Genomic DNA, 19,990 nt, shown 5'->3' with positions numbered 1-19,990 from the left:
TTTTTTTTTTTTTTTTTTTTTAAATCTTGGAAGTTTGACATAGTCCTTGATCACACCAAGCATGCAGGTTTTTGGAAACTTAGAGAAACTAGTAAGTATTCATTTCAAGAGCAGGTCCATAAGTCTCAAGTCTAGATCAGAGCCACAGGCATATTTTAGGGGAGAAGGAGAGTATTATTGAACCTGATTGGATCACCTTTGTCTGTAATTGAAGGAAACTGAAATTAGTACAGCAAACTCATCAGTTGTATCACTGTATTCTTTTTGAAATAATTTACCAGTTCTTTGCCCACCCATCAGTTTTTTCACATTATTGTGAGACAGTATGATATAGTAGTTAAAAGTATGGCAGTTTTCGTACCTGGGTTTAAATCCTGGTTGTACAACTGGTTTTGTGACTTTGGGAAAATAATTTTACATGCTTTGTCTCTGTTCCTCATCCACAAAATGTGAGTACTATTACTATTTATAGAGTTTTGGGTAGGATTAAATGAGTTGATGCATATGGAGTGATTAAATAAATAGTAGATGAGTTAGGAAAAAAACCACTGGTAAGTGTCCCAAGTAAGTCCTCATTTGGATTATAACAACATTCTCTTGTAAATGAGGACAGATAATTTTTTTGGCTCATTATCATTCATTGACTCTAACAGCTCAAATTGTTGTTACAGCTGAGAAATGACTAGCAGAAGATAGAAGAAGCCAAAGAGTTTTTAATAGCCTAAGTGACATAGTAGACCATAAGAGCAGCAACGGTGATTAATTAGATGCATTAATTTGGGTAGTGGTGGGCACTAGAGTATTATTTTAGCTGGGAAGGGCCCAAATTTCCTAGACACAGGAGAAAACAAAACTAACTCTATTAATCTAGAAGCCTGTAACTATATTTCAAGAGGATGTAAGAGCATCTATGGGCCACAAGAGTACTAACCATGGGCTAATTCCTCAGGATAGCCATGTTCAGATCTACTTCCCCAGAAGTTCCCATATTGACTATAGTCTTTAATGTTGTGCATCAGAGTTAACACAGGGGAGTATATACAATATATTTTAGAAAGAATCCCATCTAAAATAATTTAAATATTTACATAATGATGTCATACATTTATTTATGAATCCAGGTTTAATTCCGTTACAGTGCTATTTAATGAAATGCTGTGTTTAGAACAGCTCATCTCTTTTCATCTCCTTTCCTGAACACATTGTGATCTTTCAGCACTATGATGCCATAATGCGGTACATCAGCCAGCCCCCTCTGCTACTCGATGTGCATATCCATAAGCCAATGCTGAATGCTCGGACTTGGATGGATGCTTTGCTTGCCTTTTTTCCAGGTCTGCAGGTAAAAAAAACCCAGTAACTGTTTCCCTAATACAAAAGTAAAATGATTATAACTGAGTGCATTTTTGATCTCTAAATTTGAATTACCAAACAAACTCACATTTCAGAATTGTATTAATCTATATTTTTTTCTGTTTATAAAATGATTATAGATTAAAAAATCAACTCATGTTTTATTAGGTAATTTTGTTGTTATGTTTATTTCTAGGTCTTAAAAGGAGATATTAGACCTGCTATTGAAACTCATGAAATGTTATATCAAGTGATTAAAAAACACAATTTTCTACCAGAGGTAAGCAAATAATCTTTGGAATTCTAATTTATGTATACTATAAATTGCTAATTTAAAGGTAGAAAATGTCATCTTCAAGGTTGGCTATTCTTTCCTGTTATTTTTTCCTGGTTAAGTAGTTTATTTAATTTCTTTTTAGTTTGCACAGTATTTTATATGTTTATGCTTCATGTATTCAGAGAAGTCTAGTTTATGGTAATTCTGACATTTTATTTATTTTATGTTAAAAAAATACTCCAAATAAGTAGTTCTCAACCTTTGCTAATCCATGACAGTTCGTATTATTACATTCTAACTTTTACACATACCCACTAGGGAGACCTTTTTACTTTTTATTTTCTAAAGCTTATATTATAAAAATGATACACATTGAATATACTCTAGCTGATCACACATGCTCCCTGGCAATATGGGGAATCCCAGCTCTTCCTCATGCTGATTGACAGTTATTCTGCATGGCTTTTATACCTTGTATCAATAATATTCTTGCTAGCTTCTTGTGGCAGGATTTTAATAACATACTTTTTGGCTTTCCAGAAATTTACCATTAAAAACTTGCAAATTTATCTATGGCCTTGTTCTGTCCCTGCTTGTTCAATGCCCTCTGTGAGATATCTAAGCATTCCAACAATTTAGAATGCTTTCTAAAAGTGTTTGCTTTAGAAAGTAGAGTCTTACTAGCCTTCAGGTGAGTAGGGCTGAGTACTGTGTTGTAGAAAATTCATATTCACTCAGAAGAAGCTAAGGTTTCAACTAAATACATGCTATCACAAAAGAAATTTTACTTGGTTCTCATTTTAGTTGGCTCTGTTACTGAATACATTTCAAGTGAGACTAGTTTTATTTTTAAATAATGCCTTCCTTATTCCACAGGATTTGAAGTTGTTATAAAAAAAAGCATATGCTAAAATAGAAATATGAGAACTAGAGACTTAATAACTAAGAAAAAAGCGGAAATAAGGAAAAAGAAAAAAACACAATAATGTGGGACAACCAGGACCCATGTAGTGTCATTACTAGTTTCATAGTTTTTTCTAAGCTTCCTAGTAGCCAAAATGATAATTTAAAAAATAATTTCATTCAATTGGTAAAAATAGCAAAAACGAGTTGTGATTTTAAGCAATGAAAAAAAAAATTCATTTTATAAATGAAAATTGTTATCAGTATTTTAATTCTTTTTACTTGCTTATGATCTAATTTATATATCTGAACCTACTTGTTTATTATTTTTTAATCACATTTTTTTTCTTGTCTATTTGAATTTTTTGTGTGCAGGCATTTACCACAGATTTTAGGGTACATTGGGCTCAACATCCTTTAAGACCAGAATTTGCAGAAAGTACCTACTTCTTGTATAAAGTAAGCTAATTCACCTTCCTTTTTGCTGTTTAACTCCTCCTCCCCCCAATCCTCTGTTGTATATCTTACTATCTTATAATAGTAATTGGGTTTTCAAAGACCTTTTTTAATATTATAGTGGTTGGATATATCATGGTTCTTAATCATCTAGCTCAGCCGTGGGCAAACTACGGCCCGCTGGCCGGATCCGGCCCCTTTGAAATGAATAAAACTAAAAAAAAAAAAGACCCGAACCCTTTTATGAAATGATGTTTACTTTGAATTTATATTAGTTCACACAAACACTCCATCCATGCTTTTGTTCCGGCCCTCCAGTCCAGTTTAAGAACCCATTGTGGCCCTCGAGTCAAAAAGTTTGCCCACCCCTGATCTAGCTCATAGACTTGTTAAAAGATGCAAGAATCAACACCTAAGTTTTTTATGCCTTTTTATGATATGTCATTTCTTTAAAGAGAAATTTATATTCTAGAGCTGCTTTCTAAAATATATCTCTTGCCTTCTTTTAATCAGGGAAACTTTGAGGGTATTAGAAATTTAAAGGCTAAGATATACAATTGGATGGCTTTCCAATTGTGTGTTTAGCAATTCTATAAAGCAGAGTCTATGGCTTATTTTCAGAGCTAGGTTCTGTGTAACGTATGTTCCAGTGCCTGATACCTATAAATATGTGACAAATGAGTGTATGGTAATATATAAGCTGCATACGTGTGTGTGTATATATATATATATATATTCTCCTTTTTAATAGGCTACAGGAGACCCTTACTACCTTGAAGTAGGGAAAACACTTATTGAAAACTTAAATAAATATGCTAGAGTGCCTTGCGGATTCGCTGCCATGAAGGATGTTCGTACCGGAAGTCACGAGGACAGGTAAAACAATTCCTAAACATATGACTACTAGCTAGAATTCAGATATACTTAATGCTTTTTTTTAATTAATATATTTTATTGATTTTTTACAGAGAGGAAGGGAGAGGGATAGAGTTAGAAACATCGATGAGAGAGAAACATCGATCAGCTGCCTCCTGCACACCTCCTACTGGGGATGTGCCCGCAACCAAGGTACATGCCCTTGACTGGAATCGAACCTGGGACCTTTCAGTCTGCAGGCTGATGCTCTATCCACTGAGCCAAACTGGTTAGGGCAGATATACTTAATGCTTTTACAAAGAGTATTTGAAGGTACAAACCTTACTTTGTTGTGTTTATTTTTAAAACTCTTGAATAAGCTCAGTTCTAATTGTTTGAAAAGTTTATATTTTTATCATAGTGCCTGGCATGTAGTAGGTGCTCAAAGTATTTTTAAAAAGATGAATAAATGTTGTTAAATATCAGAACCTTGATATTAGGAGTATTAGGAATATTGAGGTTTTAGTTTCCTTTGTTAATAGTTTTTTTATATTATATAAAATGTTAGAAATTATCAAGGTGATAATGAATGATCTGGATTATTTTTCTTCAGACAAGAATTCCACAAAAAATAATATCATGGTTAATGTGTGTATTTTTATTGGTTGCTGATTTGGAGGGCTGGGAAAGACCATTGGCAGTTTCTATTCATTGGATACTTAGATGTAGATGGTATAAAGTATTCAGGATATAAAAAGCATGCTTTGGTTAATGTGACCAAATGTGTTAATAACTTAGCATTCCAGTTATTCCAAACACACTTATCTGTTCTTTGTTTTTAAATATATTTTTATTGACTTCAGAGAAGAGAGAGAGTGAAACATCAATGATGAGAGAATGAATCATTGATTGGCTGCTCCTGCATGCCCCACCCTGGGGACTGAGCCTGCAACTCATGCATGTGCCTGGACTGGGAATCGAACCATGACCTTTTGGTTCATAGGTTGACGCTCAACCACTGAATCACACTGGCCGGGCTATCTGGTTATTTTAACTGTTCAGAACATAGCAACACATCTCTGAAAGAACAGTAAAGCTTGTTTGCTCATTTGTTTAGCAAATACTCATTCCACAAATATTTCTCAAGGTGTCTTATGCACCAATTATACTAGTTTTTGAGGATTAATGATATAGAAACATTTATTTCCTGTCATGAATCGCTGAGGACAGGCAGATAAACAGGCTTTAAAACATTGGGTAAGTGCTATGGAACATATTAAAGGGACAGGACATACAAATTGGGGTGTGGTAGTCACTGAAAGGTTTCTGTGTCATGAAGGATGAGCAAGAATTAGAAGAAAGTGGTAGAAGGAGTTCCGGGCAAGGGTACTAGAGGCAGATGAAACATAGCACTCAACTTCTACTCAGAGTTGTCCCTTAGTCCTTTACTCAGAGTATTTAGGTAATAGTTACCAGTAATTAGGTCGGGGACCTCCTTCCCTGAGCACAGCTGATGGATGAGGAATGGATAGGTTTCTGTAAGCAGGCATATAGATAACAAACAGCAAGTAATGAAAGCATATAGCCTATGTATTTATCTGTAACATTTATTGACTGCTTCCTACATTCCAAGCACTCTTCTAATTAAGAACTTTGGATGTTTAACTCATTTGATGTTTACAACAACCTTCTGATGTGTAATTTCTATTATAATCTTCATTTTTTTTAATATATTTTATTGATTTTTTACAGAGAGGAAGGGAGAGAGATAGAGAGTTAGAAACATCGATGAGAGAGAAACATCGATCAGCCGCCTCCTGCACATCTCCTACTGGGGATGTGCCCGCAACCAAGGTACATGCCCTTGACCGGACTCGAACCTGGGCCCTTTCAGTACGCAGGCCGATGCTCTATCCACTGAGCCAAACCGGTTTCGGCTATAATCTTCATTTTATAGCTGAAGAAACCAAGGCACAGAAAAGTTAGGGAACTTGCCCTAGGTCACACAATTAGTAAGCTTAAGTTAATTCTAATCAAGGCAGATTGGCTTTTGACTACAATGCTAATTAATCACTTACTGCCTGCCAGGCATGGCACTTAACTTGAGGATGGAAAGATAGATCAGAATCAGTGAAAAAGTAGGTGTGTACAGAATTAATCACAACCATGTGATAGGTGCTATAGTAGAAGGAGGTTGAGGAATTACAGAGAATTACATGGCATTGTTTCTGGACCTCTTATCACTGCCTTTACTCCTTTCTGATTGTATTCCAGTATATAAGTGTCTCTTAAAATATCATGTCCAGAATTAACCAAACTCATCAGGTGCCTGGCACAACAGCACTGTTACCATCTGAATTCAGGCACGAGATTGTTCATTTTCTAAGGGGTTGAAGGGCTTACACTCTCTGCAATTGAGGTTCACTGCTTCATTGACTCACTCATGGCAGTATGTACCTCTCTGATGCATTGGCCTAACAAGAGGTTGAAAACTAATCTTAGTGTTTTATTATTAGATGTGCTTTAGTTTTTTGGTTTGGTTTTTTTTAGCAACTTTATTATGTTCAACTCACAGTGAACTTGTGGCTAGTTGACCTCAGATACTTAACTATGACCTGGTGACAAATGGGTGTTCTCCACCCTGCTCTTGAGCAACTGACTTAGAACTTTATACTCATCCCAACAAAAGTTCATATTTGTTGATTTTGGGGTTTTTTGTTTTGTTTTTACCAAAAAGAGAGTTTGACTCTCATCTCAGTCATCTAATGTATTAGCTAATCTACCTATATTTAGTGATCTGCAGTTTAGATGAACATGCCTTAAAAAAATTTTGGGAGCAGAATGTTGGATAAGACCACGACTTCATAGGATGGCATTTGAGAGCTTTCCATTACACGCTCTCTGCATTTGGTTGCCTCTTCCCTGCAGATCTTTCAGTGCTGTTGTCTGGCTCACCAGTGTCCACACGTCCAGTTTTCCAAGTGGAAAGATCTGTATTTTACTAATAGTAGATGATCACTGGAAAGAATTTAAGTGGAAAAAAAATGAGTATCTTCCTTAAGACACTTTCCCTACTTGCCCACCCTAAGATACCACTGTTGGCAATTTGATAAACAGTCTTCCAGACATTTTTTAAAATTTGTATTTATTGATTTTAAAGACAGGAAAGGCGGGGGAAGAGAGAGAGAGAGAGAGAGAGAGAGAGAGAGAAAGAAAAAAAAAAGAGAAAGAGACAGACGGAGAGAGAAACATCGATTTGTTGTTCCACTTATTTATGCATTCATTGATTGATTTTTGTATGTGCCCTGATCAGGGATAGAACCCACAACCTTGGCATATAGGGATAATGCTCCAACCAACTGAGCTACCCACCAGGGCAAGACATTTTAATGCCTGTGTGTTAAGCATTTGTGTACATGTTTATTGTTTTTAATACAAGTTAGATATATAAGATACCCAACTTGCTAGCTTTACCCAACTCATACCTAGTGATCTTATGTCTCTATTCTTTTCCAAGTGTTTCAAATGTTTGTTTCGTAGTCAGTTCTAGAATTTGTCAAAAATCAATATTCTGCTCATGAGTCTACAGTTCTCAAGCTAGCATTTGCTTGTAATAATAATTGTCAGTCCTTCAGAAAATATTAAATTATGACAGGTGTACTCAGGTTGACAGGGAACTATTTTATCTGTTTTATGAAGATTAACATCTAAAATGTTCAAAAAGGTTTTGACAGGTGACAGATGAATTATTACTCCAAAGTAAAACATTTATAGGTAGGAAAAATAATAATTTCTCTATTTTTGAGCTCATATTTATGCCAGGTACTATGCTAAACAATGGACATATAATCTCTTATTTAGTCTTTACACCAGTGTTAGGTGCTAATGATTATTATGTTCTTTATAGAAGAACAAACTGAAGCTCACAGTCCTTGTATAATATCCCCAAGGTTACACAGCTAGTCAGTGGATGTTCTTTTCTGTTTCCAAAGCCCATGTTCTTTACCACTGTGTTCCATGGCCTCTCCACTTCATTCTTTAGTAATGCTGTGTAAACTTGATTTCAATTTATTAAATGTTTATTGAGTACATTCTGTGTGCCAGGAATTGTGCTTGGCCTGAGGTCTGAAACTATGCATTCTGTCCAGTATGCTACAAGTTATTTATTATTGTCAAAAATTAGATGCTTTGGGAGGTGGTAAATTGATTAAATTTCATGTTACTATAATTACATCTAACAGCTATGCTCTTTTGCTCTTTTTCTGCCACTTTTAATTTTATTAAAACTTTTAAAAATTGCTTATTAAAACATTACAACATTAAGTAGTTTGTAAAGTCACATAGTTCTATCCCCTTTATTTTTCATACTGGAGGCCCAGTGCATGAATTCGTGTACCAGTGGGGTCTCTCAGCTTGGCCTGCGGGATCAGGCTGAAACCCGCTCTCTGACATCCCCCGAGGGGTCCTGGATTGCAAGAGAGCACAGGCCAGGCTGAGGGACCCCAATGGTGCACAATCGGGGTGTGGGAGGGACATGGGAGGTTGGCCAGCAGGGGAGGAATTGCAGGAGGACTCCAGGGTGTGTCTGGCCCATCTCACCCAGTCTCGGTTGGCCAGACCCCAGAAGCAAGCTAACCTACCAGTTGGAGCGTCTGCCCCCTGGTGGTCAGTGCACGTCATTGTGAGCAGTTGAGCGGCCTTAGCATATCATTAGCATATTATGCTTTGATTGGTTGAACAGCCAACCGGTCCACTGGACACTTAGCAGCATATTAGGCTTTTATTATATAGGATTCTCTTCTTGACTGGTATGTAAATATTTACAAAGTTATACTCCATGTGATTTTGTGTTGTACCTTTTTCCATGAAACTTTTTGTAAATGATTCCTTTACCTTTAATGCCTTTTTAAATTATCACTTAAATGGCTGCATAAAAACTCTATCAAAATTGTATTACATCATCCCCTTCAATTAATATAAATTAAGGATTACGTGGTTCTCAGCAGTAAAGTTTACCTGCGTTACCTCCTGGCTGTTGGTTCTCTATAGAAGAAATGGAAAACCCTCGCTCCTTGGAAGGCCAGTAGGAAGGTTTGGTCTGCAGTATTGGCAAGATCTAGTGTACCTGTGAGGTAGGCAGCACACTAGTCTTTTTGTTTCTTTGGAAAGTAGTTGGTGAGTCAATGCCATTACCACCAGGGGATAGATATAGTCTATAGTTCCTTGGACATCTAAGTTAGTGTAATATATCTATTGACCTGGACTCTGACTTTCAGATAGTTGGTATTAGGATATTTTTGTATTCTTAGATTTATTTGTAACCTCTTATTTTAGAATGGATTCTTTCTTCTTGGCTGAAATGTTTAAATATCTTTACCTGTTATTTGCGGATAAAGAAGATATTATTTTTGACATAGAAGATTACATATTCACAACAGAAGCTCATCTGTTACCTCTCTGGCTCTCTACTACAAATCAAAGCGTCTCTAAGAAGAGCACAGTAGGTTATGTTTTTAAATCAAATGTCTTACTCTCTTATTTACTTTCCTGTGTTTGTTTTATTTTTCCAAGTGAAAAGTAATCCATGACTAGAATTCAGTAAATGTAGTATGGGAGGAGGAAAAGTACACTTGATGTTTTCTTATTTTGTTTTCTTTTATGGCATCCTATATACTTAGATTTTATTTAAATTTTTCTTTAACAAACTATAATGTTAAGTAAAAAAAATACTTTTATTCACATAACGTTCTTTTATATTGTAGACTTCAGAATATATAGAACTGGATGACAGTAATTTTGATTGGACTTGTCCAAATACTCAGATTCTCTTCCCTAATGATCCATTGTATGCTCAGAGCATTCGTGAACCCTTGAAAAATGTGGTGGATAAGAGCTGTCCTAGAGGCGTCATCAGAGTGTAAGATGTCTTATTTTATATTTGTTAATATCAGAGTCATTCTTAGTAAATGAAGGAGAACATAAGGGACATATAACAGTAGACATTCACTTAGACCAAAAATATTGTGGCATGTAGTTATTGCTGATTAAAATAATAAAAAATTATTAGTAAAGTTAGATAGCAAATTTTATTCTGTGATGCCTTATTATTATGGAAATTTTCTCTTTATCTTTTGTTTAATGAACTGAATAATAGTAGTCAATGGGCAGTTTTCAACTTGTGTAGCTCATTTATAGAATAGTTTCATCAAATATTTCCATATGTCTTATATATGTAGAAAGTATTTTTCCTTTTACCTGCAATGTGTGTAGTGCAAATATAGATTTTATTTTTTGATGAGGTACTTATTCTTGGTTGTTAAATTTTTGCCTTAATGAGTTCATTTTCTTCTAAATACTTAAATTAGAAAGGCCATTACTAGGGAAATAAAAATAAATTTAAGTGAATGTTATAACTCACTGATATAACTATTGTTTTGCTTTTAAAATGGCAGAGAGAGAAATCTGGTTTTCAAGGAAGAAATCAGTAGTAACAAATCCCAACCCAACGTATTCTGTATTTTCAAATGGTTATAATTCTGTTGACTAATACTACCTTATTGATAATATACATGATTTTATAACTATAAAATATTATTTAAAAGCTATACCACTTACTAGTAACCTAAGTTATATGGAGGAAAATGCCTATTTCTAGTTATTCCATTTTTACTAGTTCTAAAATTAGCAGTTTTGCAAATATCTAACATTATTCCTATTTGCTTTTATGTTTTTCTCCAGTTCTGACTTGTAGTTTTTTAAGCCTTGCTTATAATTACTTTTAGCAGAGAGGAGAGTTTCAGGAGTGGATCTAGACCCCCGCTGAGAGCCAGAGATTTCATGGCCACTAACCCTGAGCATTTAGAAATCTTGAAGAAGATGGGGGTGAGTTTGATTCACCTCAAAGATGGGAGAGTCCAGTTGGTTCAACATGCAATCCAAGTAAGACATTGCTGTATTAATTAGATGCAACTCTGCTCTTTTAGTCTCATAAGCTTTCATAAGATAATGACATTGGGCTTTTTAAAAACTTTTAATGTATGGTTTAAAGTTAGAGATTCAAAATTTAAGGACTTGAAAATATGTTGGTAAGCCATCTAATTTAACCCTTCAGAGTATAGATCGATTAAATCACAAATAGGCTGGGCAATTTGCTTAAGTTAATAAAGGTAAATATAGGACTCAAGCCTAAGTTTTCTGTTTCTCAGTCCCTTGTCTTTCCACTGTTTTTATTTAGAGCATACTTAAACGGTAATAATTAATTTTAATTTATATTTTACATTATTTTATTTTCCAAAGTGCTACTGAATCTAAGTATTTTATTCACTGTAGAAATCAAAATTTGCATTTATCTCTCTACTCCTAGAAAACATAACATGTCTTTTGGGGAAATTTTTATTGATTTTTGCTTTAAAAGTTTTCATAACATGAGGTCTTTAAATTATTTCAACCTAGAGTCATAATCAGGTATCCCTAAATCTCAAATTCAAACTTCCCACAACCTCACCTCCCCCTCAGATTTCTATTTCATTTCTGTTCTTGCCACATGCATTCTTCCTTAAAGAATATTCTGCCTGCTTCCTTACGTTTCACCAACCTCACTCCTCAGTAGTGGGAGTGGCATCTTTAATGGCATTGCTTTCACTTAGTCCACCAATAACTTGTTACTCAGTGACCTCCTAATCCTAATGTGATTGAATTTTTCTCTAACAGTTGATTGTCCCTATTTATTTATTTTTAATATTTTTAAAATTGACTTTTAGAGAGAGGTGAAGAGAGAGAGAAACATCAATGTGAGAGCAAGACATTGATCCGCTGTCTCCTGCACGACCCCCACCAGGGGACTGAACTCACAACCCGGGCATGTGTCCTGACTGGGAATTGAACTGGCAACCTTTTGGTACATAGACGACGGACAACCAACTGAGCCACACTGGCCAGGGTTTGACAGCCCTGTTTTTAAATATATTTTTATTGATTTCAGAGAGGAAGGGAAAGGGAAAGATAGATAGAAACATCAGTGAGAGAGAATCATTGTTTGGCTGCTTCCTGCATGCCCCACACTGGGGATCAAGCCCGCAACTCGGACATGTGCCCTGACTGGGAATCGAACCGTGACCTCCTGGTTCATAGGTTGACGCTCAGCCATTAAGCCACACTGATCGGGCACGGCCCTGTTTTTAAAATGTATCCTTTTCTTGGCTTCCAGCATACATCTTTCCACTTCTCTGTTCATGCCTTTATAGCTTTCTTTCTTGGCAGAGCCACTCAGTGTAGGCACTACCAAAAGATCTGGTTCATTCACTTTTCTCTCTCTACTCTTCTTCAGCAGTCTCATCTGTTTCTACAAGCTCAGCTGTCATCTTTGTACACTTGATTTCTTATTTATACATATGTAACCCCGATTCCTAACTTTACTCTTAAACCCAGCTTTGATCTACCTGTCATACATTTCTACATCTCGGCCTCAATCTGTGCAAATCTGAATTCTCTTCCTGCCTCCTCCTTATTCCAGCTCTCCTCCTCCTTGTTCTCCATCTCAGTAAACCCTGTCATCATTCTCGAAGTCACCAAAACTAAGCCACCATAATTTCAGGATAGGCTTGAACTTCTATCTCCCAAATCCTCTCTGTCCTCTATCCTCTTAACTCCCATGAAGTCCCATTGACTTTTCCTGTAAAGTGTCAGGAATCCATCTTTTTCTACTATTGTGAGGCATTCTTCAGCTTTTCCTCTCTAAAGATTCAATTCAGATGTCACTCTGTTTTCCAGATCCACACTGGCAGAATTGTCATTTCCTTGTCCACTTTCCCACTTGAAAAATGTAATTATAGCTAATTTCACATGTCTCTCTCCTCTAGATATAAACCTCTTAAAGTAAAAAGTCTGTCTCCCCAGTGTCTAGTCAAGTGCTGGAATATAATAGTTGCCTGATAAATATGTTTTGAATTTAATCTGATTGTTGGTTCATAATTTCAAAGAAAGGAAGTATGGATCAGGTATGGTGTTTATTTCTTAAAAGGGGAAACAGTGGAGAAGACAAGCAAAATGATCATTTGATCATTGGGCGGAAGTCCAATTCTCAACTTGTATCAAAAAATGGTTTATAGAACAGTGAAGGAGCTATTGGTAAAAACTACAGATGTCATTTTCAGAAGTAATATTTTTTTAAGAAAAATCAGGCTATAAATATTTGGTAGGGACCAAAACTGAAAGGAGAAAATTTAGAGTGGAAGACCAGTGCAATAGTATTAAAGTTCAATATTAAAAAAGAAAAGAAGGTTAAATGTTTCCAGAAGGGTTAAAATTATCTGTTTCTTTCCTAGGCTGCTAGTTCAATTGATGCTGAAGATGGGTTGAGGTTTATGCAGGAGATGATTGAATTGTCAAGTCAGCAACAGAAAGAACAGCAGCTACCTCCACGAGCTGTACAAATTGTTTCCCACCCATTTTTTGGCAGGGTAGTATTGACTGCTGGACCAGCTCAGTTTGGGCTAGATCTGTCTAAACATAAAGAGGTGTGTACGCTTACCATGTGCTTGCTGAAACTGAGTTAAAAATATTGTTTAAGTATTGTCTAATTTCTTAGTTTTTTTTCTATTTAGATTTAGTCTCTTTTCTAATTAAAAATTGACCTATTTTTAAATATTTATTTAAAAAACCTAAATATTCACTTTTCTAAAATAAAATAAAAGTTAAAAGTATATCTTGTAAATTTTGAGTCATAATGTACATCTACAATATGTTTATAAAATTTTACTTAAAATATTGGTCATTTACTGTCCAATTTTTGGTCTCTAAATTAGTACCTTTATCTGAAATGATTTTCATACTTTGTTTTGTTAATCCTCACCTGAGGATATTTTTCAGCTGATTTTTAGGGAGAGTAGAAGAGAGAGGGGAAGATAAGAGAGAAAAATCGATGTGAGAGAAACACATCGATTGGTTGCCTCCTGTACGAGCCTCGACCAGGGCCTGGGCCCAGGAGAAGTCTGCAGCCAGGGTACGTGCCCTTGACCGACATCAAACCCGGGACCCTTTGGTCCACAGGCCGATGCTCTGTCCACCGAGCCGAAACAGCTAAGGCGGTTTTCAGATTTTTTAACAACCGCTAGACCCTTTTTTTGAACCAAAGTCTGACTTGGAGGCTTAAAGCCGAAGTGCCCAAGTGGCTGTGGAGAGCTGATGCTGAGCTTGCACTGAGCAGACATGGAAGACCACTGGGCTAGTTTTTCCTCAGGAAACAAAGACCTGCACAATTGAACAGTTCACAAGTTCATCAAACTAATTGGTGGCAGAGCTGGAACCAGAACCCAAGTATCCTGATAATCTAATGACAATGCTCTTTGAACTCTATTACCCCTAATTTAGTCTAAATCTAGTGTGTATTTGAAAGCTTTGCAGGTTTATGGATTGACTCATCTATTCAGCAACTCTTTATTGAGTCCCTACTATATCTAGGCACTGTTTTAGGTGTTTACAATCTATCAAGTTTACCAAACCAGTAAAAATTTACACCCTCCCTTGTCTAGTTTACATTCTAGAGTAGCGATTTTCAACTGGTGTGCTGCAAGAATTTTTAAAACATGCAGTATCTGACTATTTAGTCAGGAGCACTGACCTCTTTTCCCTTAGATTGTCAAATTAAAAAATGACAACAGCCAACACAACAAGAGCTGTTCAGTGTGAATGAACCAAAATTATACTTAGTTCTTGTCAGATTGGCAAAAAATATATATATATTTTTTAGTGTGCCACAGAATTTTAGTAATTTATGCCATGGGATGAAAAAGGTTGAAAATCGCTGTTCTAGAGGAATATTAAAGCATCTTTACACTAAATATCTTTTAAAAAGTTTTTTGGTTCATTTAATTTTCTAGAAAGAAGAACTGCTTGCAGATTCATGTAGACTAAATCTATTTTTTTCCTCTTTCAAAAAATGTTTCTGGTTACCAATGATGGTTTTATAGTGGTTCCCAGCTGCTGTAAGCGTGGATATGGGTGTGTCGTAAATCTGGCTACAGGCTCCAACTTTACTACTTATTAACATTGTGTCTTAGAGCAAATTACGTAACGTCTCAGTTTCCTTATATATAAAATGAATTATCTGTATTTCTTTCAAGGCTGTTATAAAGATCAGGTTTAGTAATTTATGTAAAAATGCTTTATAAACTGCAAAGCACAATAGAAATAAATATTGGTTGTGTACTATGACATGCAAAATGTTCGAAACAAAATTTATTCCAAATATATATACTGGATATGTTACCATTAGTAAAGAAACAAGGTCTACCTAAAGCTTTATATATCAAATTTTATTTAATGACTAGATAGCGATTTGAGAAGATAAATGAATATTGAAGTCACTTTTATTTCTGACAGACAAGAGGATTTGTTGCAAGCAGTAAACCATACAATGGTTGTTCAGAGCTTACTAACCCCGAGGCAGTGATGGGAAAAATTGCTTTGCTACTAAGAGGACAGTGCATGTTTGCAGAAAAGGCACGCAACATCCAGAATGCTGGAGCCATTGGTGGCATTGTCATTGGTAAGTCATCCTCCACATCAGCATCATTCTGTTGACTAGGAGGTAATTTTTAGGATTTTTTCCCCCTTTGTTTTCCAAAATTATATAAAAACGTTTGTTGTGTTTTTATTTCACTAGACAGCATAGTGAATAGTTAATCCAGTGGCTCTCTTAATAATTTCTGTAGGTCTCATATCTTTTTTGAAAGTCTAGATATGGGTTTTTGTATATTAATGCCAGTAAAAGTACTTGTGGACAGGTGTGAAGGTGGGTAGAGGGGAGAGGTAAAATCACCCAACACCATGAATAAGAAAATGTGCCCACAAGAGCCAAAGCCCTGTAAGGGCAAGACTTACATCCTGCCACCTCCAGTGGGAGCCATTGAAAATGCCCATTCTGCCTCAAACATTCAGGCTTTGGAATCAGACATACGGAGGCGCACTTCTTGGCTCTGCCACAAAATCACGGTGTAATGTTGGCCCAGCTTTAGTGTATCTGTTTATTCAGTAGAATATTTAATTAGCTTCAGTGAAAGTGGTAATATCTTTTAAGTGATTATAAGGTTTGAAAATAATATATATAAAATTTCTTAGCATAATAGCTGACATATCATAGGTATAAGCATTAGTTGCTGGTAAATTTTTATCTCCTTAGGTCTTTCCCCTCTGAAATTACAAACTTTAAATAATTTCACTCATGCATTTCAACCAGTGTGCTTTGATTTTTTATTTTTTGTAGGAAAATCATTTATATCATGACAAGCAGGCCAGGGAAAATATAATTTTTTCTATCTTTAAGTAGGGAGGAATTTACATTTAGAAAGAACTAAAGACCTGAGGTCACATCCTAATTGCACAGTTAGTTCTTCTGCATAGCTTCTCTCACAGGGGAAATCCATTTTGAATTTTTTCTTTCTAATTAGGATAGATTTCCTTTTTGAATTTAGGGTAAATAAAAGTAAGGCATTAAAAATATTAGGATTTATTTCAGTGAAAAAGTATTTATTATGCCTTTTGTTTATCCCTTGTGGGCACTCCAATGTTGATTTAATGAGTGTATAAATTCCATTAGTTAAGTACTATTAGGAGAATGCTGCTTAATAACCTAAATCGGATGGCAAACGATAGCCTGCAGGCCCACAGGCCCACTCGAGCTCCACGCCTGTTTCTGTAAAGCAGTTTTATTGGCAACCACCATGCCAGTATGTTTACATATTATCTGTGCTTGCTTTCAATCTACAGTGGTGGAGTGAGTGGTTGCAACAGAGAACTGAAAAGCCTAAAATATTCACTATCTGACCAATTACATGAAAAGTTGCTGATGCCTGACTGAAATCATCTTTTTATCCTTGGCTATTTTCCACAATGAGTTTCTTTTTATTTTTTGAAGAATTTAATAGCTTGGCATCATTATCATTTTGAACATCTCTTACTGAGACTAAAAATATAAAATAGTGAAAATAAAGTCTGGAACATATGCAGAGTATTTTAGAGTTTCCCTGTTTTGTGATGAAGTCTCTAATTCCCATGTGCTCTCTACTCTGCAAAGTTTGTCAAGGCTGACATTTTCTATTTGTTACAGAATCCTATACTGATTTCTGTGGGTAAATAAATTAAGAGGCTATGATCCTTATTCTCAGAAAATTTAATTTGAAGGGCAACTTTCTTGTGTTGTAACTTCTTTCCCTTAAGTATTTTTTTATTTCTGATGAGACATTTTGTTTGTTTTTCACTGGTTTTAATCCTATATAATAAAAGGCTAATATGCAAATCGACCAAGCAGCAGAACGACCGGTCGCTATGACGCGCACTGACCTCCAGGGGGCAGACACTTAATGCAGGAGCTGCCCCCTGGTGGTCTGTGTACTCCCACAGGGGGAGCACCGCTCAGCCAGAATTTGGGCTCAATGGCTGGCAAGTGCAGCGGCCGAGGCAGGAGCCTCTCCTGCCTCTGAGGCAGTGCTAAGGACTCCTTGGGGGATGTCCACCTGCCTACTTAGTCCCGCTCCCCTAAGCCAGCAGGCAGACATCCCCCAAGAGGTCCCGGACTGCGAGAGGGCGCAGGCCGGGCTGGGGGGCAGGCCCTCCCCCCCCAGTGCACTAATATTGTGCACCAGGCCTCTAGTTATATATAAATGATCAAATTAAGGCTTAGTTGTTTTTTTATTGCAAGTACTAGAAGTACGGATTATCTTAGAAATCATTCAGCTGCAGAGACATTTATTTAAGCTAGTTTAAGAAGAGAGGTTTGTTTACTACATGGAAATGGGTTATATATTTTCATTGAACCCAAGAGTAAGAAATAGAACTGAACATTCTGAGGAAGTGGAAGTGGAAGTGGGAGCTGAAAATCATCAGGAGCATGACAGCTCACGTTTTTCACATCTCTGTCTCTATCTCGGGGTCCTGGAGACATGGCAGAACTCTGCATTTCTTTGCAATTCTGCTTCATTCTCCAGCTTCTCACCAGCCTGCTCCCTCTTTGCTCATCAGTTCTCAAGTGGCCATTCCCACTGCTAACTGAAACAATCTGTGTGCCACTTCCCCAGAGATACTGAGGGTCAGGAAGCCGTCCTTTGTTTAATCAGTTATTGCAAAGGGGATGGGTCCTACATGGTATTCTCCACTTAGCAGGGCCTAGCAGAGTGAGTCCTCAGAGGAGGGACAGGCAGGTTCTCTAGGCAGACCGGCATGTGAGATTAGTGGTGCATAGTACTGGCATCGCCAGTAAAACAGTAGGTAGCAGTCTACAGCTAGTATTTAACCAGTGTAAACTGACACCAGTGCTTGATCCTACTTATAGAGGAAAAACCGCTACAGTCATAATTATTCTTTGTGAATAGTATATAAAGAAGAATATGAATTTGTAATTTTGTAAAGGAAGATTATGCCATTAGAGGGAATTCTAGAGCACAATAAAATTTTATTTATAGTTCTATCTTTGTCATCCAACCAGGTCTTTGAATTTTTCAATTCCTAGGCTTTTTCATAAGCATACAAAACTTTTACTGTCCTAATCATAGACTTTTATATTATACTCTTTTCTTGTAATATTTTCTTGTAAGAGTTAACAAATATAGATTGCAAGCACGTCAGTAAACTTCTTTGGGCATAGATCATTTTGCTTCTTTTGAATTATTTCCCAGGATAAATTTCTAGGAATAGAATTAGTGGGTCCAAAAAGTATGTTTGTTGTTTTTATGGTTCTTGGTGCATAAAATCATTGCGGCCAACAGGTACAAAACAGTAGCAATTAGTAGGTAGACCTTTTTAATTGATATGTTTGTGTTTGTGTCTAGATGACAATGAGGGAAGCAGCAGTGATACTGCCCCTCTGTTCCAGATGGCAGGTGACGGAAAGGACACAGATGACATCAAGATCCCCATGCTGTTCCTGTTCAGTAAAGAAGGAAGTATCATACTGGATGCTATCCAGGAATATGAGGAGGTGGAAGTGCTCCTTTCTGACAAAGCAAAAGATCGAGGTATGGATAAAATCATTTGTTTTACCGTAATGCAGTTCAGCATTAATTTTACTGATTTTATAACAAAAATGAGTGACAAGAAGTTATTTTTGGATTACTGGTAAAATAAGTACAGTTTTTAAAAGATGATTTCCAAATATATTTTTCATTTGAAGAGTAGTAAAACATTTATTTGTCTTTGTTTGCCAAGTTAGGATGTTTTTAGAATTGTATTTTAATATGTAATTTGTAATTTTTGCTTTGATTCTGCCCAGTGATGATAATACAAGAGATTACATCCAGAGAGTCATTTTAATATCCACAGGTGTTCACTATTTAATTTCACTGATAATGCATCTTACATCTCTTTTATAAGGAGTAAAAAGAGATTGTGTAGATTGGTGTTGTATACAACATAATAGTAATTAGGTTTCACCAGCCACCTATAACCAAATGACCACAGTCGTAGTGAAGGCAGTAGAAATCCAGCAGCTTCTCTCCACAGAGATCTGGTTATAGGTTACAAGAATTGCAAGTGGTGATGTCTGAAGAACAAGATAGCAAGCCTTATTACTTCGTGAGATTACCTCTTCCTCTCTAGGCCAAACGTTTGTGGGTCATTTGAAAGATCTTTGAAACCCAAATTACTGTATAAAGGCAATGTCTCACTGTTACTGTTTTATAATTTCACACCCAGGAATAGAGGGGAAAGCGAACCATCCAACATAGGCTGTGATCCTGTTTTGGTAGCAGTTTTTCTTATCCACCAGAGACACTTACAGAGAGAGCTATACTCCTCCCACCCCTCTTAAATGAATAAAGTTGTATAATTTCTATAGGGTTGTTGAACCCCCTGGGATGTTTGTTATACACACACACACACATACACATACACATACACATACATATACACGCACACACATACTGAGTAGCCAGATTATTATGACCATCTGACGTTTGTAGGCAAATTAGCTATAATTTTGCACTGAAGTTGCTAGAGGGCCAGACCATTATAAATAGGGAAGCAGGTTGTTTACCACGACAGTAGAAGTGATTTTTTTCTGAAGATATGGGTAAACAACACAATTTAACAGCCTTTGAACGTGGGATATATATATGTATGTATATATATAACCTGCTTCCCTATTTACAGTGGTCT

General features: G+C 36.2%; 1 protein-coding gene across 6 annotated transcripts in view; it reads left to right on the top strand.

Moving 5' to 3' along the window:
• EDEM3 (ER degradation enhancer, mannosidase alpha-like 3) overlaps positions 1-19,990 on the top strand; it is a 59,701-nt gene that overhangs the window by 27,611 nt on the left and 12,100 nt on the right. For 3 of the 6 annotated variants that reach the window (XM_005856663.2, XM_005856661.2, XM_014538050.1), the window contains exons 9-18: positions 1,217-1,342; positions 1,550-1,633; positions 2,909-2,992; positions 3,741-3,865; positions 9,179-9,344; positions 9,607-9,761; positions 10,630-10,783; positions 13,168-13,359; positions 15,224-15,389; positions 18,667-18,852. In XM_005856663.2, the coding sequence (XP_005856725.1) occupies positions 1,217-1,342; positions 1,550-1,633; positions 2,909-2,992; positions 3,741-3,865; positions 9,179-9,344; positions 9,607-9,761; positions 10,630-10,783; positions 13,168-13,359; positions 15,224-15,389; positions 18,667-18,852 (1,438 nt within the window). Of the gene's footprint in view, positions 1-1,216; positions 1,343-1,549; positions 1,634-2,908; positions 2,993-3,740; positions 3,866-9,178; positions 9,345-9,606; positions 9,762-10,626; positions 10,784-13,167; positions 13,360-15,223; positions 15,390-18,666; positions 18,853-19,990 lie in introns of all 6 variants that reach the window. The other 3 variants (XM_005856662.2, XM_014538053.1, XM_014538048.1) reach the window with 1 other exon arrangement.

Source organism: Myotis brandtii, unplaced genomic scaffold, assembly GCF_000412655.1.
Source record: "Myotis brandtii unplaced genomic scaffold, ASM41265v1 scaffold104, whole genome shotgun sequence".
Lineage (NCBI taxonomy): Eukaryota > Metazoa > Chordata > Mammalia > Chiroptera > Vespertilionidae > Myotis > Myotis brandtii.
The sequence above is the reverse complement of the archived record's forward strand: the minus strand, read 5'-3'. Positions and strand labels throughout refer to the sequence as shown.